Source organism: Microtus ochrogaster, chromosome 8 (assembly GCF_000317375.1).
Source record: "Microtus ochrogaster isolate Prairie Vole_2 chromosome 8, MicOch1.0, whole genome shotgun sequence".
NCBI classification, from domain to species: Eukaryota; Metazoa; Chordata; class Mammalia; order Rodentia; family Cricetidae; genus Microtus; species Microtus ochrogaster.
The window spans coordinates 73,120,034-73,143,924 of NC_022015.1; the positions used below are offsets into that span (position 1 = coordinate 73,120,034).

Consider the following 23,891-nt stretch of genomic DNA (forward strand, 5'->3'; position numbering starts at 1 on the left):
GGCAAACCGTTTTCTTTGTAAAAAAAAAAAAAAATCCTAGTGTACTTACTTCTGTGTTCTTCCCACGTTGAGACATGCTACTGTCTGAAGCTTAGACACTAAGAATTGAACTGCAGTCGATTGGACTAGTGTATTATGCCTAATACTGATCCCTAGTGTGTATCTGCTGACCAGGCTATCCGGTATTAAATCATGTCCAGTGCTTAACAGCCATTTAAATTTCTAAACCTACACCATCTGGCTGCATTTAGTAAACCAAGCTACTTCAAAAATTGCCTATAATCCATTAATGTAATGGTTTTGTTTGGAGTGTTAGGTGAAATTACTTTCAACGACTTATTACTCTGGTACATTGTAAAAGATCAGGAGCAATTTGATGGCAGCCATTAAAAATGTAAGAACGCCTTTTGGAAACTTGTGATGTTGTAGAAACTTTGAATATAAAGATTCGGGAAACGTATCATCATTGTATTTTGTATGAAAAACTATTTATTCTATCTTTAATTGGCTTATAGTCATATTCCTTTAATAAGAATTAGGTGATGGATGCCTCCATCTGCTTATGCTTAAATATGAGCATGTGATGCCGGCAAACAAGATCCATCTAAAGCTTTCTCCCCAAGTCTGCTGGAGACGTGACGGATATCCATACAGTTTTTATAATTAGAATAATGTTTAATAAGCGTATTTGGATTGTTGCTAATGGCATCCAAGTGTGTCTCCATATGATTCAGGGGAAACATGCATGCATGCAGTCAGTCCTTCTCAGTTCATGCCTGCAGAAGACAGACTGTATGACTCCTTCCCACCTTTTGAGCCTTCAGAAAACCTCAAAGATTAATAATTTTGAATGTTTTTGTCTGACCTGTGAGCATAGAACAGTGATGACAGGAAGTGTTATTGGGTGGTCGTCCTGTTTGACAGGCTCCTTTCCGCTGAGACTCTGATACATATTTGGGTGGTAGAAAGCTTTAATTGGGGAGCACACTGTTTTCCACCAGTCAGTTTGCCATGATTTCTTCCAAATGCTACCCACGTTATCTATTGGTAAGATTTTTTTTTTCATTTTTGGTCAACTGTCACTTAGGTTTTATAGCAATAAAATAGTTGGGTTTTTTTTTCACATGCAGTGTAGCTCATCTTCGAACTTTAATATCCCTGTGTGTCCTCTCAGGATGTTCCCGTGGCCGTGTCTGCTTCCCTCATTCCCTACCCCAGCACAGCCCGGTGTGCCGCCTCTCCCCAGTACATATAAGGCATTTCTTTCATTGGATAGCTTTGGAACTGCAGTGGTAATAGAAGCAGAATGAGGAATGGACCTAATATCAAGATTTCGGGGGGTCTGAATCACAGAGTTTGAGATGCCATTCGTAGAACATCCCCTAGTGTTGAAATCCATATAGATAGATGTGAACAGTTTTCTGGACTCCTTTTTATTTTTAATGTCTTGGGGGTTTTGCTGGTTGTTAGCTTTAACTTCCTTATCTAACAGAAGATGGAAAATACTGTTCATTTCTGTAACCTTATGGAAAAATTATTGACACTCATTTTACCCAAGTCTCTACTTGAGAAGGAAACTGGCCCACACTAGGGACTGTGGCATGCCTTCCTCACACAGCATGTACTGTTCTTTTAAAGGGCTTTCTGTGAAAAATTGCTCAGCACCCCCTCTGTTCTTTTTCTGTGCTTCCTTCCCCCTCCCCACCAAAGCACGGGGTCTGGACCATATTGCTGAGAACATTCTGTCATACTTGGACGCCAAATCACTGTGTGCTGCTGAGCTTGTGTGCAAGGAGTGGTACCGCGTGACGTCAGACGGCATGCTGTGGAAGAAGCTCATCGAGAGAATGGTCAGGACAGACTCTCTGTGGAGAGGCCTGGCAGAGCGCAGAGGGTGGTGAGCCTTTACCTTCCTCCTACCAAAGCGTTCCCACTCGGAGTTTTGGAAGTCAGTGAGGCCACTTCGCATCATTAATAGCTATTATGCCGATTTATAGCTAAAAATATGAGAGAATTGCTGTTTGTGTACTCAACAGTTTTTCTCTGACCATCATTAAATGACATATTTGTTAATACTGCTTTGCAAAAGAAAACTGACCACCTCCTGATTAAATGAAGCATTCTGCTCTCTGGACGGAAATTGGGACTCCGCGGAAAGGCCAAGGGGCAGTTGTTAAGGCAGATGGGATAGCTTTGATCAGATAGAAAGTATCCACGCCTGCTTCTTCCTCTTCTGGGGAAAACAGAATTATTCTCCCTCAGTAGGCTTCCTCTATTTAGTCCCCACTTCCAGTGTCTCGTTACCTTTATAATCAAAAATTAATTTTTATGCCCAAGTAAAATAAAACTATAGCTACCAGGAAGAAAAAAATAGAATTTAGTATAAATCATTGTTTCTTCTTAAAACTTGTATATTTCTTTAGATTTGTGTGTTTAATTGTGACTTCCCTAAGGCCTCACGTAGTCAGCAGCCTTCACCAGTGGTGGTGTTCTCTGTGGCACTATTTCATTAAAACTTCTTGAAGATATTTTCCTTCTTAGAGTTTTGCCTCAGAGTGTATCCCTAGAATGTCACTATAAGACTGTCAGGTCTGAATAAATCATTAAGTAAGTTATTAAGTATATTTGATTTAAAAATGATAATAGACATGTGTGTCCCATGATTGTCTTTGAAATTAACTTGGGAGGGGGGTCTTTTTGCCTATAGTCATATACAACCTCCAATAGTTAGGATTAGTAAAGGAAAGACAGGTGTGGTAGTAGAAGGAAGGAGGCTGGCAAGTGTGGGACCCCTAACTCTGTAGCACAACCCTGTGTCAAACAAGTTTAAAACCGGTCAAGGGCTGCAGGTTCCCACATTGTATATACAAGGCTTTGGGTTCAGTCCTCAGCACTACAAACAAAAAACAAATCTTTTTTTGGTGGTCCATACCTGTAATCCCAGCGAGGAAGGAAGTTGAGGCAGGAAAGAGACTGATAAATAATCACAGATCAACTTTCCGTAGAATTTTCATAAAATTACACTGGACTCTCTTGCTTTTGTATTCTTGGAATCCATGGGCTCATGAATATGTTGACCTCTGAGTGGTACGACAAGAGTTTCTGAAGTTTCTGTCATTTGAGCTATTAGGAAAACTTAAAAACCTTTACTCTTAAATCCCAGGTCAGGGATCCAAATGCTATCAATCTTCTTGTGATATGACTATAAACCAGAACTTATTGGGGCTTTTTTCCTCTTGTTTTCCTCTCAGGTGTTTTTCCTATCCTTCCTTACAATGTAGAAAAGTAGAGATTGCCTTTACTTACTGACTTTATACTCTGATAGTTAGCATTCAGAGTCCATCAGCTTTAGAAATGGAGCACACAGTTGCTTACTTGTGGGAATTTTAGGATGTCTGAGAAGATTTCTTTATCCCTCAGGAAAGCAAAGAAACTCTCTTCCAGATTCAGGCCTTAAATAACAGTTTTAAAAACTCACTTCTTAGCTAAAAAGATTTCATGCGCCATTAAAATACACTTGTTTCCATCTATGCTGTAAATGACAGTAGCCTTCCTCGTAAACAGTAGCGTGTTTTGAAGGCAGGGAGAACAAGGAGTGGGGCTTCTGAGATGTATAAATGCAAACACAAAAGCAGACTTCTGTTTAGGGCTAATCCTAAACAGTGGGGTCTTTTATGTTGGTTATAAAGACAAAAACCATCAATGAAAAGATAGGATTTTAGCCTTTATTTTTTTATTAAATAGTTTTTGTGGTACCTGGAATCAAACTGAGGATTTTATACATGTTAGGCAAGTATTCTACCAATAAGTTAAATCCCAGTCCACTTTTTTTTTAAATATTTATTTATTTATTATGTATACAACAGTCTGTCTGCAGGCCAGAAGAGGGCATCAGACCCCATTACAGATGGTTGTAAGCCACCATGTGGTTGCCGGGAATTGAACTCAGGACCTTTGGAAGAGCAGGCAATGCTCTTAACCACTGAGCCATCTCTCCAGCGCCCCCCCAGTCCACTTTTTTGCCTTTTAAAGGGGTCCTTGAAGAGCGATGTCTTCATGCAGATAGAGCCACTGTTTCCCTCTCTTCAACCTCAGAACCTCCCCCGCCCCCACAGTCTTTTCAGGTTGTTCAGCTTCATGACAGATTCCCTTGTCTTTGATCACACTGATAGAATTTGATATAACTTGTTATAGTCCCATGAAGTGGCAAACACAAATACTTGTGTGATCTGTGACTATCTGTTCAGTGTCTTTGGGTGACAGTTACGATGTCTCCCTTTCTGTTTATTGTCTTTGTGTTTGGTGGTCGTGGTGTTGAGGCCTCAGCCTTCTGAGTGCCGGGATTACAAGAATATGCCAAATTCTCCCTTCTTCAGAAGAAATAATTTATGAACAATTTCTCATTTCCTCCCTCCCATTCTTTCCTTTTTTTAAGATATTTCTTTATAGCCCTGGCTGTCCTGGAACTCACTCTGTAGACCAGGCTGACCTCAAACTCACAAAGACCCTCTTGCCTCTGCCTCCTGAGTGCTAGGATTAAAGCCCAGCTCATTATCCATTTTTGAAGTTATTCTTACCAAGCCCTCTGTGTTAAAGCCTTTTCATGTTGTTCCTTTCCCCATACAAGTGTCTTTGAAAGGGCCTCCAATTTCTTTTCAAAAGTATACAAATAAATATGTTCTTCCTAGAATGATTGAATCACCAAGATTTAACTTCCACTTTGCTGTTATATTTCATACCTAGATAGATTTGACAGTTTGCCCCTAGGACATGAACTTTGCAGTTTTCTCTCTTAAATAACACTAAGTAATGCTCTCTGCTCAGTAATGGTAACTCTTAAAAGTATGATAAAGGACCACTGGGGAAAAGTCCATTTTCTTAATCAGGAGATCACATTTTATGATAACATTCTAAATTTAATATTTCACATTTATCATGCATTCACATTCTCACAGGTACCAGACAATTTGCATAGAAGTGGTCCCTGTTGTCAAAGAACATACACCTTAAAAGATTTTGACTTAAAATAGATATAGACTGGAAGCCAGTTCTCAATATCTAGCCACTTCTTTGTAGCATCTTTGATTGGAGAAATTAATATACGTTTGTAAAGGCATGGTAAAGACAGTGGGATAGAAAACGAGATTAGAGATTCATTTGAATCCAATTTTCTAAAAATGTAGAGAAAATACATTGAATGTGAAGAAAATCTTGCAATACCTTATAGGAACGACAAAGACTCAAAGGAAGACAAGAATCTCAGGAATGGTGGGCACTGAAAAACATCAGTTAAAATCTCAGCTGCATCCAAGTGTTTACATAACCAAACTGTTCAGAGAAGGATACCACTAAACCAGAATTATTTCTCAAAGTAGCTTACTCACCCTTTATGTTGGTGTATCAGATTTCATAGTCCTTCTTTAAAAAAAAAAAAAAACTGTTCTTTTCACTTCTCCATTGCAGATTTTCTTTTCTATATTAAGATAGACAGCAGACCCAGCTGCCTTCCTGATAGGAAATTTCCTCAACTAATTTTCAAGGTGTCTTAATAGGGAGAGGGCAGGGGAGAAGCTCTCCTGAAGACATGAAACAATTAATTATATTGTAATGGTGCTATAGAGGCACAAGTGGATGACTGGCCCAGAGAAAACATGATTTCTCTGGTGCCAAGATTACACTCAGAGGCATTCCTGCCTATTTCCACTTTGCAAGGCACGGTGCCAGTGAGAACAGCAGTTAGCACACCCATAGTGGGCTTTACTAGCTTACACACCGTGTTTGGTGGGTTCTTAACTTCAGGATGAGGAATTAAATTTTTTGCCCAGCAGGAAGTGATTGCCGTTTACCTTTTTTGGGGGGTAAGGGGGTAGGGAGCACTCTAACTTGCGATGTGAGTGTTTGGAGATACACTGTTAAAAGGAAAGAGATACTAGCAAATGCTGCTTGTGGAGTCAAGGAAATCAGAAACTACGTCTGCGTGTGCACACAGAAACACATCTGTGAAAGCTAGCCTCCTACCTCACACATGATAGCATGGCATGCTGAGCATGTCTCCTCACCTCTTTCCTACCTGCTGCTGGGCACTCATGCAGTCCCTTTGTTCTATGAACTGAGGACTGCCACGTGGTCAGGATAGCCCAGTGACTGAGCTAGCATACCTACCCCGTGTGATAAATCGCTAGAGGCTCGAGCTCCATAGCAGAGACATAGCTTTTACCCGGCATGCTAGGCTTCCTCTGACACTGTCACAAACTGGCTCAGGGGCCTGTGGTAGAGCAGCAAATGACTTACCTAGCAATGTGCACACAGCTCGGGGCTCCAGCCCCAGAGCCAAGGAAGAAAAGTAATAGTTATGATTATTAACCAGAGGAATTACCATTATTATCAAATGATAAAATCACTAAATATACAGAAGCCTAATCAACCAGTAGATGGGTATACGTTTATCTGAGTATACATTTATCAGCATCCCAAAGGGGTTGGTGCTCTGATGTTCTGTACTGGAATTAATGTTAATCAGGCTCCTTAGATACCAGGAGGTTAACACTTTTGACACGGGACTCCTAAAATCGCCTTACCATCATCCCTTGCCGGCTAGTCAATGACTATTATGTGGAATAGTAACTGAAACACTTTGAAGAACTACAAAGCTTCCTCTAAATGGATTTATGATCTTCATTGGTAAATATTTGTTTTTTAGGGGACAGTACCTATTCAAAAACAAACCTCCTGATGAGAATGCTCCTCCCAACTCCTTTTATAGAGCACTTTATCCTAAAATTATACAAGATATTGAGGTAAGAATTGATGTATTTCTGGATGTATGCTGAGTGCTGGGGATCATTAGTATGTTTAGCTTACAAGTATTATTACAGGAAACCCATTAAGATGTTCGGTATGGGTTAAAAATCAGTGTCTTTTCCCAATGAATCAGGTTGGTAAAGTACAGAAGACTCCCAGTCGATTTTTGTGTAGCTTTAAAACCTCTGTTTACCGACAGATGAGAGTACACGAGGGGATTACCACCTTCCTAAACACCAGGGAGACCTGGAGCTCGTAAGCTGACGAGCTTCCTTGAAAAGTTATCAGTAGGCATTGATGCTGCACATCTAAGAGGAGCACTGAGCATGCAACTTTACATAGCTTTTCTACGTGTGTATCCCTCAGAGCTGTGGCTCTCGCCCTTTAAAACAGTTTCTTATGCTGTGTGACCCCCAAACACAAAATTATTCTCATTGTTATTTCCCAACTGTAATTTTGCTATTGTTATGAATTGTAGTGTAAATACTCGTGTTTTCCAGTGGTCTTAGGCAACCCCCGTGAAATGGTAGTGTGAGTCACACCCCACATGTTGAGACCCGCTGCCATAGAGCCATTGGTTTGAGTTCTGTCCTAATTAACTGTTTCTTCAAATTCTCCTTTTCAGACAATAGAATCAAACTGGAGATGTGGACGACATAGTTTACAGAGAATCCACTGCCGCAGTGAAACAAGCAAAGGAGTTTACTGTTTACAATATGATGATCAGAAAATAGTAAGCGGCCTTCGAGACAACACGATCAAGGTGAGGTCTCTTCAGCTGAGGAGCATAGCTGTGGGAGCAAGGGTGACTGTGTTCATAAAGCAACCTAAAGCGTAAGTCCTAAGTGTTGTTGCTAGGAAGTGAGAACTTTAGATTGGTTCTAGTACCAAAACCAATTTCCTTAAAGGGCAAGTGTCTGCTTCTCCCCAGAGAATCATACAAATGGATAGTTCCAGGGTTGAACTCCCTTCTAGAAGTGCGCTGATGGAAGCTGTTGTTATTTTGGCCTTCCTAATTATAGGCTACTCTTCCACTTTAATGAAAGGATAAAGTTAGCATTAGACTGAAGTCAGCACATCCAGGTGTCGGCTCTACCTGGAGGAAAGAATGCAGTCTCACCCCCTCTGCCTTGCCATTGGGGGTCCTACATGTACAGAGCAGCAAGTCTCCACAGCACCCCATTGTGACAGTGATCCTTTGCCCTCCTAGATCTGGGATAAAAACACATTGGAATGCAAGCGAATCCTCACAGGCCACACAGGCTCCGTCCTGTGTCTCCAGTATGATGAGAGAGTGATCATAACTGGATCATCGGATTCCACTGTCAGGTAGGAAATCTCAGGCTCTGAAACACTCTTTCTGTCACAGTAATTCCCTTGTCTTTAAAAGTTTTTATTTAATATGAATAAATATGTATGTCTTTGTAAAGGTGTCAGGTCTTAGAGTTAGCTTCTGGTTGGTCACTTGTCACTCTAGAGCCAGACCCTTGATTTTGGAACCATTGGGTAGATTTCTACTTTGGCATGTTTAAAAAGCTACACACAGGTTTTAATTTAGAGAAGCACCTGGCATAGGAACTTTCCCACTCTTTATGGGAAAGCACCTCACGGGAGTGCAGGAAGGGAGATTGTAACTGCAGTGCAGGCATGCATGAGCCCTTCAAGTGTGTACAGGTAAGCAGGGCTCGTTCCTTGCCAGCCCCTCCCCTGCCGTCCCCACAGTGTTTAATTGCAGGTTCCACTCAGGGAGGGGTTCTCTATTTCCAGAGGCACTGGTGATTTGATGACACAGCCATTATGCTGCTGGGGTCCAGTGTAGCTTGAGTTCAGGGTACCAGCCTCGCTGCTGAAAACCTGCTAGGAATTTCACCTGAAGCTAAAGAATTTAGCAAACATGATACATCAAAAGTAACTTTTCAAAAGCTAGAATAAAAGGCAGTTAACTACATTGTTAATTCTCTAAAGTTATTCCCTGCAAGTAGGAAAGGCTGCTCCTTTGACTGCTAGGCATAGCAGGCGCTCCTTGCAGTTGTTGGCAACTAACTTTATCCATACTGTGGAGTGCCTTACAGGGGCTGGAGCATAGGGGAGAGATGATGTTTTGTTTGCTAGTTTTGGCAATGTTGGGACTGAACCCCGGGCTTACCTCTTAGCAACACTGCAGAACAACATGGCTTTCCAAAAGGAGGGCTCAACTGAAAAGGGCAGCAATAAAATGTTTTAAAAACCAAAATCGATGTGCAAAAATTGAGTAGTCAAAGTATTTCCATCATGACACTGTTCTCAAGCTATCCAAGGGTCCCCACTACTATGAAAAAAGTACTTGGAGTAGGAGGGAGGACTCTTGTTGACCTCTTGCCCTGAAAAGCACAAAAATGGAACCTTGAACTTAGAATATACGTACATAATTCTGACCCTTAACCCAGGTGGAAAACTTAACATTCAGGGAAGTCAAACTCAAGTCTACATTACTAAGTCTGTGGGAAAACATCGTGGCCATGGTTTCTGTGGGCAGTCACTGGCACAGGTCCTACTGCGATTCTTTTTTTTTTTTTTTAAAGATTTATTTATTACATACACAGTGTTCTGCCTGCATGTACACCTGCAGCCCAGAAGATGGCATCAGTACTCATTACAGATGGTTGTGAGCCACCATGTGGTTGCTGGGAATTGAACTCAAGAGCTCTGGAAGAGCAGACAGTGCTTTTAACCTCTAAGCCACCTCTCCAGCCCTCTTTTTTTTTTTAATCATTTTTGTTGATTATTTGGGAATCTCACATCATATGCCCCAATCATGCTTACCTCCCTGTGATGTGGAATTCCCCTCTGTATGCTGTGAATACAATTGGTAAATAAAGAAACTGCTTTGAGCCAATAGCAGAACAGGGCAGATAGAGGTAGGCGGGGAAAACTAAATTGAATGCTGGGAGGAAGAAGGCTGTGAAATGAATAGAAGCCATGTAGCCCTGCCAGAGACAGATGCCAGAACTTTACCCAGTAAGCCACGGCTACATGGCAATACACAGATTAATAAAAATAGGTTAAATTAATATGTAAGAGTTAGCCTCTAAGAAGCTAGAGCTAATGGGCCAAGCAATGATTTAATTAATACAGTTTCTGTGTGATTATTTTGGGAGTCCGGGCAGCCTGGAAACGAACAAGCAGCCTCCTGCAACATCCCTGTCTTCCCATGACCCCCACCCCCAAAATTCCATTTTGCGTTGTCCACATATTTAGTGGAGCATAGTCAAATACCTAGTGGCCAACTGTCCAGGGAGAATGGGTCTTTCTCCACCTGCATCTGCCAGAAGCCATCAGCTGAGGAGAGCATGTGGTGGCCAGAGCAGGATGGAGCTAGCTCTTCCATGATGCCAACTTGGCACAGCAGCAAGGGGCAGGGCCAGCTTTCCCATGCCCACAAACATTAACATGGCTTCAGGTGGCAGCCCCAACCACAGGCATCCATGTGGGCTTGGGTGGTAACACAGGCACAGACCCACTCTTGGTTCTCCCTATTGCTATTCTTTTTCCTGGTTTACATGTGTGTTCTTAATAGAATAATATTAGGATAGTAATCCGAAAATCTGTGACAGATTATCCAGTGATAATGACTACTTCCTTATCCTTGAGCACTATAGCTTGGCCAGATTTCCCATCTTAAGGTTTTACCCAGGAAACACCTACTTCCTGCCTTTTCTCTTTGTCTACACTGCTTCCTCATGGTTCATTCATACCCTGCCTTGGGGCTACAACGGAAGAGCACAACAGTTGCCATATAAGTGGGGGGTGAGGGGCTGGAGAGATGGCTCAGAGGTTAAGAGCACTGGCTGCTCTTCCAGAGGTTCTGATTTCAATTCTCAGAAACCACATGGGGCTCACAACCATCTGTAATGAGATGTGGTGCCTCCTATTGGCAGAACACTATATACATAATAAATAAATTTTTTAAAAAGTGGGGGTGGGCCGGGCGGTGGTGGCGCACGCCTTTGGTCCCAGCACTCGGGAGGCAGAGACAGGCGGATCTTTGTGAGTTCGAGGCCAGCCTGGTCTACAAGAGCTAGTTCCAGGACAGGCTCCAAAGTTACAGAGAAACACCCTGTCTCAAAAAACCAAAAAAAAAAAAAAAAAAAAAAAGGTGGGGTGAGCCAAGCATTATGGTCTCTTAGTCTCTTCTTAGGAGGCAGGTGGATCTTTGAATTCAAGGCCAGCCTGGTCTACAGAGTAAGTTTCAGGACAGCCAGAACTACAGAGAAATCCTATTTCAAAAAGAAAGTGGGTGTTTGAGAGAACAGGCATTGATGGTAAGCTCCATAGTCAAGAAAAGGCACTGCACTGAAGCCTAAGTACCATCTGTTCTCCGTTATCCTTTTCAGAGTGTGGGACGTAAATGCAGGTGAGATGCTAAACACATTGATTCACCATTGTGAGGCAGTTCTGCACTTGCGCTTCAATAATGGCATGATGGTAACATGCTCCAAAGATCGTTCCATTGCTGTATGGGATATGGCCTCCCCAACTGACATCACCCTAAGGAGGGTGCTGGTGGGACACCGAGCTGCAGTCAATGTTGTAGACTTTGATGACAAGTACATCGTTTCCGCATCTGGGGATAGAACCATAAAGGTAATGGGCCACTTTTCAGTGTGTTCACAAGGTGTAATAAGGAGTTGGTGTAAAAGTGTGATCGAAGACAACTGTATACATAAGCATTATGGTAGAATAATGTAATGTTTAATTCAATTTTTATTTCTATAAATAACAGTAATGGGCTGGAGATGTAACTTAGTGGTAGCTTGACTGGTATGCCCAAGACCCAGCTTAGAAAGATAGTAACAGTTATTACAAGTGTGAGAAGAGCAGGTGTAAGTTTAAGATCAAGAAAATAAACATACTGGAGCTGAGAAAATGGCCGGGCTGATGAAGTCCTTGTTGCACAAGCATTAAGGACTGAGCTCAGATTCCTATCAGCCATGTAAATGCCAGATGTGGCAGCCTAAGTTTGTGATCTCAGTGATGGGCATGAGGGCAAAGATGGTAGATCCCTGGTGCTCGCTGGCCAGCCGTTCTCCAAAGCAGGAAACTTCGTGTTTCAAGACCTGTCTCAGAGAGAGAGTTGGAGGAGCTGAAGAGGTGTGTTAAGACAGAGGACTGCCTGCTTTCACAAAGGACTCAGGTTTAATGGTCAGCATGCAAATAGTGGCTTAAAACCACCTGGAACTGCAGTTCCCGGGGCCCTGACACCCTCTTCAGGCGTGTGTGGGCTCCTGCACACACGTGGTACATACAAACCCAAGTAGACACACATGCACATAAAAATAATAAATATATCTCTGAAAAATCGGGTGGAAAGGAGTTCTGTACAAGGAAGACATAAGAAGCAGCCAGCTTCACGTTAGTCCCCTGTTACCACGAACTAAACTCGACTCTGCTTTACATCGCTGTTCTTTGAGACATTGGCATTCTCTGATGACTCACTTCTGTTTTCTCCTTACCCAGTACTCCATTTTTACTGGCAGATGTGTACCGATCAACTGCTCAGTTGTCATTTTTCTCTCTCAGGTATGGAACACAAGTACTTGTGAATTTGTAAGGACCCTAAATGGACACAAACGAGGAATCGCCTGTTTGCAGTACAGAGACAGGCTGGTGGTGAGTGGCTCATCTGACAACACCATCAGGTGAGCAGCAGGTGCCCTTTCCCAGAATGGAGCCCATCACCCTTCCAGTCACCATTTGTGCACAGATCTCATGGTCTTTAACTGTCTGTCTGTTGTGGTTTGTTGTTGTTGTCTGGGTTTCGAGACGGTTTCTCTGTGTAGTCTGGCTGTCCCAGAACTGGCCTCTAGTTCACAGAGTCCACCTGTCCTGCTTCCTGAGTGCCGGGATTATAGATGTGGAACACCACCACCTAACTTGGTTTAGTTTGGTTTTGATTTTGATTTTTTTTGTTCTATTTTCATATATCCATTCACTCCTCCCAGTTCTCCACACACACACACCTCTCCTCTCCTCTAGGTCCAATCAAATATGTTTCCTTTGTGTAGTTTCTTACAGGTCTAAAGCGTGCCCTCCCAGAGAGACAGCACAGAAAAGCTTTTTGTTGGTGTGTTTCCTTCACCAAATAGACCTATTTCAGGGGAACTGCTTAAATAAGAAACTTAAGACAGCTAATGAAGGTTAAGGGCCCTTCTTTTAAATTTCTTTCCTGTAGGGCCGGGCGGTGATGATGCACGCCTTTAATCCCAGCACTTGGAAGACAGAGGCAGGCAGAACTCTTTGAGTTCGAGGCCAGTCTGGTCTACAGAGCAAGTTCCAGGACAGGCTCCAAAGCCACAGAGAAACCCTGTCTTGAAAAACCAAAAAAAAAAAAAAAAAACTAAAAAAATTTTTTTTTTTCTGTAGCTGAAAAATGCTAATAAATAAAGGCCATTTCTCCATGTCTCTGTTGTTGAAAACATAAAGAAAAAGGAGGGAAAAAAAGATTGTTTCTTTGCTGGAAATCATGACTTTTCACTTCAGTACAATAGTTGGCCAGAGAGCTGACTGTAAATTTGAAGGTTCTACAAATCTGTACTGTTTGTATTTTTGTCCTTACAAAGATGAATGACAGAGAGGTGGTAATAATTTGGAAATTTTATCTGTCATCTTCTTTCCTTCAGTGCCTGAGGGAAGAAAGAGCTAGGCCTGATGCATATCAAACCTGCCACTCCTGGAAATCAATGGAATTGGGCTGAAAGCATTATAACTATTGCCGCCGACTTCTCGAGGTCTGGCTTTGCTCCTCTGTTGCTGGTGATTGCCCTGCACAGCACTGAGGCAGTGTCCTTCAGCAGAGAGGAAGCGACTTTGTGAGAGTGGGGTCTCAGTGACAGTGTTTCTCACTCTTAGGGGTGACTTCTGGAAGAATTACTCTCCCTTTCTAGGGACTGCACGTTGAATTCCCGTTGGGAGAACCTGGTTTCAGAATTGCGTAAAGCATTGCATTTTGAAAATATTTACAGCATTTGGACTTAAATCACACTTTTTCTGCCCAAATTATATGACAGATAGAAAATGTTATATTGAAAGTAATATGCTTTTTTATGAGTGACATTTTTATTTTATGTGTCTGACTGTGTTGCCTGTGAATAGTATTCACACCCATGTGTGACTCACACCCAAGTTGGTCAGAAGAGTGCTGGGTCCTCTGGGACTAGGGCTGTGGAAGGTGATGAACCACCTGTAGGTGCTGGGAACCAGAGCTCCTAACTGCTCAGCATTTTTTCAGCCCCCTCTGGAATGCTCAATGGATGTGTGAAATATATTGTAATATTCAAGACTTAGAAATGAAGCCATGTAGTTACTTGACTCGGTTTTCCTTTCAGATTGTGGGACATAGAGTGCGGTGCGTGCCTGCGCGTGTTAGAAGGCCACGAGGAGCTGGTGCGCTGCATTCGATTTGATAACAAAAGGATAGTGAGCGGGGCCTATGATGGGTGAGTTCACTAACAATGTGACAAGACAAATGTTAAGAGCTCAGGCTGTAGCTTAGTAGCAGAGCATGTGCTTAGCATGTGCAGGGCTGGGCTCAATCCCTAACACCTCCCTTCCCCAGAGTCTGTTTTTGTCCTTCCCAGTTTATGGCTCTAAAGTTAAAATATACCATTGTTTAATTGGTATTCACCTCTCTCTCTCTTGCTTACTGCTTCCTAAAACATTCTTTCTAGTCATTAATTATATTTGTATTGATCATTATTTTGGCTATTAGATTCTGTATTTGTCTGGTTTGCCGTATAAAGCGAAGAACTAGACAAATCCAGCTTCGCAGGCCAGACATGTAGAGTGGATGTTCTAAGAGAGGGTGTGAGAGCCCAGACCCAGACCCAGGCGTCCTCCGATTCCTGGGAGCTACATTTGCTACCCATTCTTATTGCCCTGGTTTTGTTCTGTTCTTCCTTGTGTTCCCGTACGTTTGCTTTTAACTTTTGTCCCCCTTTTGATCCAGAAAAATTAAAGTATGGGATCTTATGGCTGCTTTGGACCCCCGCGCTCCTGCAGGGACTCTTTGTCTACGGACGCTTGTGGTAAGAGCCTTATTGTTAAAGGGGCTGAAGAGCAGGTAGGGGAAGAAATTAAATGTTAATGTGCTGTAGAATATAGATCTGGATTTTATAGTTAGATTCTCACAAAACCTACAAAGTGGAAAAGCAACCGATACATGACAATAAAATATGTTTATATAGTGCCTTTCATCCAAAAGTGCTTTAGAGACTGTATATGGAGAGGACTGTGGCAGCTGCTTAACAGCTGCATGGTACCTCTCCCACATGTAGTGCAGGAAGTGAATAAGAATTCTGTATCCATCAGAAGCAGCAGGCGGTACTGAGGGAGAGAGAATATAATTACACAAATTGGAACCTGTCCAGAATCTAAGGACCTGAACACCTGTACTTGAAAAAAAAAAGTATTCTGGGACTCACTGGGCCCCTGGTCAGCTCCTTAGTTCTGTATCTCATTCACTAGGCAGTGCCTCCAGCACCTCCAGTCCTAGCACCGTTAGCCCCTGTCCACCCCATGCTTGAGCATCTTGACACTTGGCGAGAGAAGTGAGTTAGGAGGAGAAATGACACCTTCAAATGCTTTGTAGCGGGGCCTCATGTGGCCCTGGCTGGACTGAATCGTGCTCCTTCGCTCCCATTTCCCTAGTACTGGGACCACAGGCCTGTGTCCACCACAGCATGAAGTTTTTTGTCACATTATAAGCCACAGGCTCAGACTGACAAATGTTACTTTAGCTAGATTTGTGTGTGGATCCAGAGTAAAAGAAGGAAACCTTTGCCTTTCTTGGGTTTAAAGCACTTTCTTAAATTGTGTATGGTGGCATACACATGTAGCTCAGCATTTAGAGGCTGAGACAGGAGAATTGCCATGTGTTCCTGAAAGGCCTGAACTACAGATTGAGACCCTGTCCCTTAGATCCAAAAACCTAAGATTGGATGCATTCTTTGAGTATCACATGAGCTTCGCCTGCTCTCTTCATACATGTCTTCAGGTGGGTACTCTGTGCACTTGTCTGTAATCACAGGCCTTAAAGGTGAGGCAAGAGGAGTGGTGGTGCACACCTTTAATCCCAGCACTCGGGAGGCAAAGGCAGGCGGATCTCTGTGAGTTTGAGACCAGCCTGGTCTACATAGTGAGTTCCAGGACTTCCAGGGCTACATAGAGAAACCCTGTCTCAAAAAAATTAAATAAATGGATAGATAGATAGATAGATAGATAGATAGATAGATAGATAGATAGATAGATAGATAGATAGATGAGGCAAGAAGATTGTGAGTTTCTGACCTGACTATATATAGAGATCCTGTCTTTAAAAAGAAAAATCGAACTTTACAAATAGGAAATGGTGGTGAGTGCTTATAACCAGAACTCAGACCTAAAGAAGAAGGATCTTGAATTCAAGACAGGCTAGGACTATATAGCAAGACTTGTTTACCAAAACAAAACAAATAATAGTAACAACATAAGAGTATTCAGCTTGGGGGCTGGAGAAATGGCTCAGCGACTAAGAGCACTGACAGCTCTTCCAAAGGACCTAGGTTCAATTCCCAGCACCCACATGGCAACTCACAACTGTCTGTAGCTCCAGTTCCAGGAGCTGACACCTCACACAGACATATGCAAGCAAAACACCAATACATGTAAAATAAAAATAAATGAATCATTTTTTAAAAAAAAAGAAAAATAGGTATTTAAAAAAAAGAACATAACCGGACGTTGATGGTACACACCTTTAACTCCAACACTGGGAAGCAGAGGCAAGCAGATCTCTGTGAGTTCAAGGCCAGCCAGGTCAGTTACACAGAGAAACCTGTCTTGAGAGTCAAACCAACCAACAAAGAATGTTGACTAAAATAAGCTGGGCACAAATAAATAAATGTGTGTGTGTGTGTGTGTGTGTGTGTGTGTGTGTGTGTGTGTGTGTTATATGAAATTTAAGAATAAGTAAAAATCAGTAATAGCACAGGAGTGCAGGTGAGACTGACTAGTAACAATGTCGAAAGCACTTTCCAGGAAGAGTAGCCATTCCTGATGTAGGCAGTGCTCACTACCCTGATGCACTGGACTAGGCTCCTGGCCTCATGAAAGCCAGCCATTAGAATTTTGCAAGTTGTTGACTGAATGTGGATAGCTTCAAATTGGTCATGGTTGGACTTGGTGCATCATGAAAATCTGTAAATGGTTTATGTTTTTATTTTATGTCCATGGATGTTTTGCCTGCATGTGTATCTGTGCAGTACAATGCCCTCAGAGACCAGAGGGTGTCAAATCCCTCTAGAATTGTAATTATAGATAATTGTTAGTTCCATGTGGGTGTTGGGAATTGAACCTGGGTCCTTTGGAAGAGCAACCAGCATTCTTAACTGTTGAGCCATGTCTCCAGCCTCAAGAAGTTTAGTTGGCACACAATTTACCAACACCTGCTGTCCACCCCTTGACATCTGAGGTCAGAGGAGCTTGCAGGAGATGATAGGCCAGAGAGGTACCAAGAGTACTCTCCTCTCCTCTTGCCTAACCCCAGTTGATAGTGACAAGCCAGTATCTTCTTTGCCATTTTGCCTACGTAATACTGCTTGTTTACTGTGTTCCCAAGACCAGTTATTGCCAGGTATTTGAGTATTCCATCCCAACGTTAGTGAAACTGCTTCCTGTCTGTGTTTGAAAAAATGACTGAGCACACCATAGCCTTTGTAAGCTCCTTTAGACATGATGCTTTTGATTTGGGGTCAAAATCATACTTTTGTTTCTGCTTCCTTAGGAGCATTCTGGAAGAGTTTTCCGACTCCAGTTTGATGAATTCCAGATTGTCAGTAGTTCGCATGATGACACAATCCTCATCTGGGACTTCCTAAATGATCCGGCTGCTCATGCTGAACCACCCCGCTCCCCTTCTCGGACATACACCTACATCTCCAGATAAATAACCCAACACTGACCTCACACTTGCCCGGGTATGAAAAGAGCTTGTACACCTGTAGGAGGTGGAATGTTGGCTGTAAGGTGCTGCTAGCTCCTGGGAGTTTCTCCCTCTCAGTTTCTTGTCTCACCAAGCCCTAGACAGCAGGAGGCATGGACTGAAGCAGGGACTTCCATGGTAGAAGCTAGCAAGTTCCAGTTCTAGAGGATTCCAGAATTCTTGTGTAGGAGTGCCAGTGGTTCCTTCAGTACAGTTTTTATGAAAGTACAATGACATTTGAACCAGTTGGAAAATCAATGGCCCAAAAGCCTGTCATTGTAAAGGTCTTAGATCAGGGAGGCCTTCCAGTCTAGCAGCTCATCCGACACGTGACCGGAAATGTCTGACATTGCACATTTCCGCCTTTTTTGTCTCCAGTCTCTACTCCATCCACAGGAGATTTTCCGTGGTTGGTTGGTTTGTTCGTTTCCAGCAGTAACATGAATTTGGTATCCTTCCCAAATCTCTAAGGCAGGGCAAAACCTAAAATGCCCGGGTATTGTCTATGAGCACATCCACAGTTGGCTTCCGGTGCCATCACTGGGTCGGATGTGTGGGGTTATTGAGTCCTAGGAAGAGCGCCAGCTTGGGGAGTGTTGCCTCTGTGCCCTTCTGTGTGTCACACTCGCCTTGGCTGTTTACAGCAGACATGCCTCTCACTGCACTCCTGCACCCGTCAGTCTTCCTGAGGGAAGAAGTATGTCTCTGGGGACTCCCCTCACATCTCTGCTGTTGGAGGGAGCATAGTTGGTTCATCATTCTTCGGCTAAGTCACACTGGCTGTGTGCTTGTGGGCGTGTAAATTCACAGACTGTCATATCCTGATGAGTGAAATGAGTACAGAATTTGCCTCATAGGTCTGCATGGAGATAACCATGGTTACAATGTGCCTTGTCTGCCCTTTCACCAATGTTCAGTGTTTTCCAATGTAATAGTGTTTTGTTATTGGGTGGGGGCTCCTGGGTATTGAGTACCTGGCCTGCCTCGTGTTAAGTGTTTAACCGTGGAAATGTGCACCTAACCCTCGCTGTTCCTGTTCTCCCTCACTTTGCTTACATCTCTCTCCTCACACTGATGAAGCAGACATCCCCTGAGAGTCTGGTTCTGTCTTTTGTGACTTATCTAAGGTCTCTTCTTGGACAGTCTTACCCTTTCCCATGACTTTAGTTCTCACTTCAACATAGATGACTAGCAAATCTGTATCTCCAGTGTCACCCCTGCCTTAATCTCCGGGCCACATTTCCAGCCTCCACCTACACATCTGTCCTTGAAGAGACCAGGAGCACTTTTAGTATCTCCATACCCCAGCCAGCTTTCTGCCATACATACTTCTTAGAGAGATAGCACTGTGCTCCAGGACCGTCAGGCAGAGCCCACAGAGCCGTCCCTGCCTGCTCTGTTGTTGCAAGGAGCAGGGGAAAGCATGCACCATCCCGCCATTGTTCCCTCTTAATCTCAGGATGTCAGAGTCTCTCTGCACAGAGCTAACCCTGTCCTCTGTGTAAGTCCCCAAGGAGACTGGGACAGAAGCACTTTGTGAGCAGGGAGCAGCCCTGGGGATGGATCCCCAAGCCTTTCTCATTGCCAGCCACATGAACATTCTTTTTGTCTTAGAGCAAGTGGAAAGTACAAGGAAAGGGGCTAATGACTGTTGGCTGTGTTTCCACACAGGACTCGTTAATGTCGCAGTATTTAACATATCTGCCAAGACCAGGGTGAACAACAATAATCACACTCCTACCCGGATTCCCCGGATGAATCAGCGAGGAGCAGGGCTTTGAGACTCCTGTTGGGACACAGTCGGTCAGCAGCTGACCAGGATGGTCTGCTCGGCATACCCGGCTGCTTCAGTGCTGCTATCAGAAGATGTCTTTATCTTGTGTGAATGATTGGAACTTTTAAGCCTCCCTTCCTGTTCCCTCCCCTTCCCCTCTGCACCTGTTTCTCTCCCATTGGGTTCCAGACAAAGATGACTTATAAATATATTTAGTGTTTTGCCAGAATCTCTCTTCCTTTGCCATTAAGCAGAAGAACTAGTTTCCCCATATGGTTCACTTCTAGGGGACAGGGGCTGCAGCTTCCAGGCAAAGAATGCCTGGCCTCTCCCTGTTAATGCAGGAGTGTTCAGCACCTGGCCGGAGCAGTCTAGGCCACTGCGTGGGAGGAGACAGCTGCCTGCACATCCTTAGAGGAGAGAGAGGGACACACACTGGAAGATCTGCACCTGCTGCCTCCTCCCCCACCTGGGTTCTGTCCCCCTTCCTCCTCTCCATCTTCAACCTGAGAAGGCATGTGCCGTGTCCTCATCTAGCACGAGGCGGATCACCCAGAAAATGGGACACTTGGAAGAGTTTGAGTATCCTAATTTCCAGGCTTTTGCTGCAAGTGACCCCGGGGCAGCGGTGGATTCATGAACATGACACTCGCCATATTTGCAGCTTTATCTCTCCTTCCCTGTGCCCAGGGGGAGGGACAGGAATGTCCTGGGCGCCATCAGTGGTTGTGTTTGCTCTGGACTCAGCAGTCTCCTCGGTTCCATGTAGAGTGGAAAGGAGCTGCTGATTGCATTTCCTCTCATTAACAATTAGATGTGTAATAAAAAGCATTGTGCTTCATCTTAAATCACTGGCAAGGCCTGCAGAAAGGCTTGGAGTGGCCAGCGCCAGGCACCACTGCACTCTGTACCGTGGCTCACATCTGTTTCCTTGACCGAGCCTGAAAGCACCCAGGCACCCATAACTGCCCAGACTGTGAGCACAGCAGCTTAAGAGATGGTCAGGAGAAAGCTGGTTCTCCATTTAGGCCAGTAAATATCTGTCAGTCTAACTGCCTCAACCTTGCATGGCAGATCCTTCCTTCTGCTTCCCCCAAACCCAGTATTTGCAGAAAGGCAAGGCTGCCAGAGGGGATCAGGGTGAAGCTTGGCACACAGGGTTACTAGTAAGCAGGAGCCTTCTCTTCCTTTCCCTCTCCCTGCCTTATTTTGCTGTCCGCTTTCCCCAGCCAGTAAACTCTAGCAGTCAGTAAAAACGTAAGTGACTGGACTTCCTCAAGGGCTAAGCTGGCCACATGGAAGGCAGCACTGGGCCTCTGCCAGCAGACTCCAGACACAGAGGCTCATGGGTAAGCCTGGGAGAACTTGAACTGAGAGCCAACTCACATTCCCCCAGCATGCATTGCCTGCTAAGGGATGGTTAAGGCATACCATTGGGCCTGAGGCCACACTACAGCCTTGCTTTTCCCTTGGAAACCAAGCAGTCAGGCTCTCATCACTGCTCCTAACCATGCATTTGAATTTAAGAAAGCCAACTGAACCAGCTGCTGTAAAAATAGAAATGGGAGCCAGTCCCAAGTGGCCTCTAGCCAGGCCACCTTCACTTCGGCAAGAGAGAGAGAAGAGAGCATCTTCATTCTCTGGTTTGCAACTCTTCCCTTACCCAAAGTGTCCCCGAGTGGATGCCGTTACATGCTGAGTCAGATCACATGTATGCCATTTCCTTTTCTTGTGTAACTGTAATCTCAAGTTACCATCTAAGAAATATCTCTCCGTATTTGTTTCTCTTTTCCTGACCACCCACATGCTGCAGAGAGTCGTCTGATTAGCTGCACTGAGCTCCTTGACCACTGACTATTAGTAGTGAAGGACTTTGCTGAAAAACAGGTCAGACATTAAGAGACCTAAGCTGCTTCAAGAAATGGTCTAGTGGCCATAACTTGACTAGCCCTTCAGTTATATGCTGCTTTGAAAGGTAGAAGTAGGAGAACATCTGGCTTTGAGAGAGATGTGGGTACTCCTGCACACTCGTCAGGCCAGCACTGCGCTCTCCTTCCGAGGTCTAGCTGTAGGCGTGCTGCTCTGACACCCTTGAGAAGTATGGCCACCCATTGTACTTAGGCCCGGGTGGACCCTGCGTGTTGATGCTGTTAGTTGGGTTCAGCTTTTTCTCCAGGCTGTCCTCTCTGCTGCTGATGGAAATGGGAATGAAGTTAAGTGGTCTGAGAAACTTGAATCGCTCACATTCTCAGCTCTGGGGTCATTTACCAGTTCATTGTAGAAGAAACAATCAGGTAAGTAGAAGTTCATTTCCAGAGAAGGTAAACCCCACTTACCATCTCTGCATGATTTCAGTGGGAATTGATTATCACCAATCCCCAACTGGGCGAGAATAAATGTAAAGTTTGACCTTTTTAAAAGAAAAGAGAAACAAAGAACATCTCAACACATTTAAAGGAATAGTAGACAAGAAGCTGCAGTGTCCTGTGGCTCTGAGATGACTGTCCCCATGGTCAGTCTCTCTTTTTACTAAAATCTACCTTTCAGTGTACGGCTTGAAAGACAGCTGAAAGCCTTCTTAGGTGGATGAGCCTGTGTGTAGGGTACCCTGCTGGAGGCTGGACCACTGTGTCACTGGTGATGTCTAGACAAGGCCAAGATTCCTTGGTGCTCGTGTGTGTGTGTACTGGGTACATCCCTTCCCTTGAAGTGCAGTCAGAAAGTGGATGTGAATTATGGATGGGGAGCCTTTTACACTTGTCCCTTGGCTAAATTCTTTCAGATTTGTCGTAACTTTAGAGACAAACTGTTTGGAACTCTGTTGACGAGTGATGCAGTCTGGCCCGTAGCTTGTTTTGGAACTGGAAATGACACTGAGACTCCTGGATCATTCTGTAAGAAAACAATACTTTTAGCACTGCGAAGCCGGGGAGAAGGCTGTCCTCGCTCACTCTCTCTCCTGCTCAGGCTGAACCTGACCTACGTGGTTAGCTTTTTGACTAGACGGAGAAAGCTGAAAATGATTAGGCCCATGGTGATGTTCATTGTCTTGGCATCTCCCTTTTGAAGTAGATGGTGATACCTTCTGGTCCTGAATCTGAGACAGGTTCACCTAGATTAGTGCAATACTGGGTAGAATGAGTCATGCTGGTACCCAGTCCCTGTGACTGCAATCCATGCAGTGGTGATCAGTTTACAGTGTAACTTTGGTCCACACGAATCACCATCCCTATTTGATTAAATTCAGCACTTAAGTGCACTCAGAGACTCCCAATGGGGCCAGTTCTAGGATTCACACAGTGAGCATGGCTGGTACCAGTGAGGCAGCCATCTCAGGGGAATAAAGCTGAGCTTTATATATGATGTCAGTCTCTTAAAGTTAAGAAGAGAAACCAAAGCAGCAGGTGGCTGCCCACTTGCAGGTGGAATCTACTGCATTGCTGTCCAGAAACCCCTAATGCTGGCAGCCCTGTTTTAACAAAATAGCCTAGTGCCTGTGGTCTGACATTTCCTGGAGGCAGTTGATTTCCCAAATATATACTTCTCAACAAACTCAGCTACCTGACTTAGCTTCTGAGTGTGTGTAGGGACAGAGACTGTGTGTTATTTCCCCTACCAAACTTTCCCCTTGGATGCTGAAGGAAAAGCACAACAGGTTAGACCTCTGGGTACCAAGGAAGCTGATACTTTCCCAAAGTAGTGACCCTCAAGCCCTGGCAGACTCCCTGAGGGTTCTCTGTGGACACTAGCGGGAGCAAGCCTGGCAGCAGTGTGAGCTAGAGAGCTTTTGGTTGTTGGTGCTTCGTCTCCTAGATTCTCCAGTGCTGAGTGCTTTCATTTTTGTGATTATGTTACAGTGATGTGTAGTCAATATTCCAATATGTTCACAAGCTAGGACCATGGTAATAGAGTGTGTTTGGTTTTTTAACTGTTTGGGGGGAAAAAAGTAAATTACAAGTACAAGATTAAAGTGAATTTTCTAAGTGTCTTTTCTCTTTGACCCAGCATCATAAGGATGGTTGAGTTTTCAGAATACAGTCAAAGAACTGTACAGTAGATTATTTCTTTTATGAGAAAACCAGATCAGGAGCCTGTTGTGATTGCACTGGGGACACAGAGGCAAGTGGATCTCTTGAGTTCAAGGCCAGCCCGGCCTATGTAATGAGATTCTGTATCAAAAACAAACCAAGGTCCAGCCAGTTGTGTGTGCTGTACTTGGGAGGCCGAGACAGGAGATTCTTGAGTTCAAGGGTACGTGGCAAGATGATCTACCTCAAAAGTAGGGGAAGAAAAAAACGGGACTGAATGTTGTAAAGAAGC

At 43.9% G+C, this 23,891-nt stretch overlaps 1 protein-coding gene across 6 annotated transcripts in view; it reads left to right on the forward strand.

Moving 5' to 3' along the window:
- Positions 1-23,541, forward strand: part of Btrc (beta-transducin repeat containing E3 ubiquitin protein ligase) — a 185,688-nt gene extending 162,147 nt beyond the window's left edge. For all 6 annotated transcript variants that reach the window (XM_026781184.1, XM_005352359.2, XM_005352360.3 and 3 more), the window contains 10 exons: positions 1,711-1,897; positions 6,701-6,797; positions 7,427-7,564; positions 8,012-8,130; positions 11,175-11,424; positions 12,361-12,479; positions 14,166-14,276; positions 14,786-14,864; positions 17,600-17,792; positions 19,469-23,541. In XM_026781184.1, the coding sequence (XP_026636985.1) occupies positions 1,711-1,897; positions 6,701-6,797; positions 7,427-7,564; positions 8,012-8,130; positions 11,175-11,424; positions 12,361-12,479; positions 14,166-14,276; positions 14,786-14,864; positions 17,600-17,761 (1,262 nt within the window). In that variant the 3' untranslated portion in view covers positions 17,762-17,792; positions 19,469-23,541. The remainder of the gene's footprint in view (positions 1-1,710; positions 1,898-6,700; positions 6,798-7,426; positions 7,565-8,011; positions 8,131-11,174; positions 11,425-12,360; positions 12,480-14,165; positions 14,277-14,785; positions 14,865-17,599; positions 17,793-19,468) is intronic.
- The last annotated feature ends 350 nt before the right edge of the window (positions 23,542-23,891 follow it).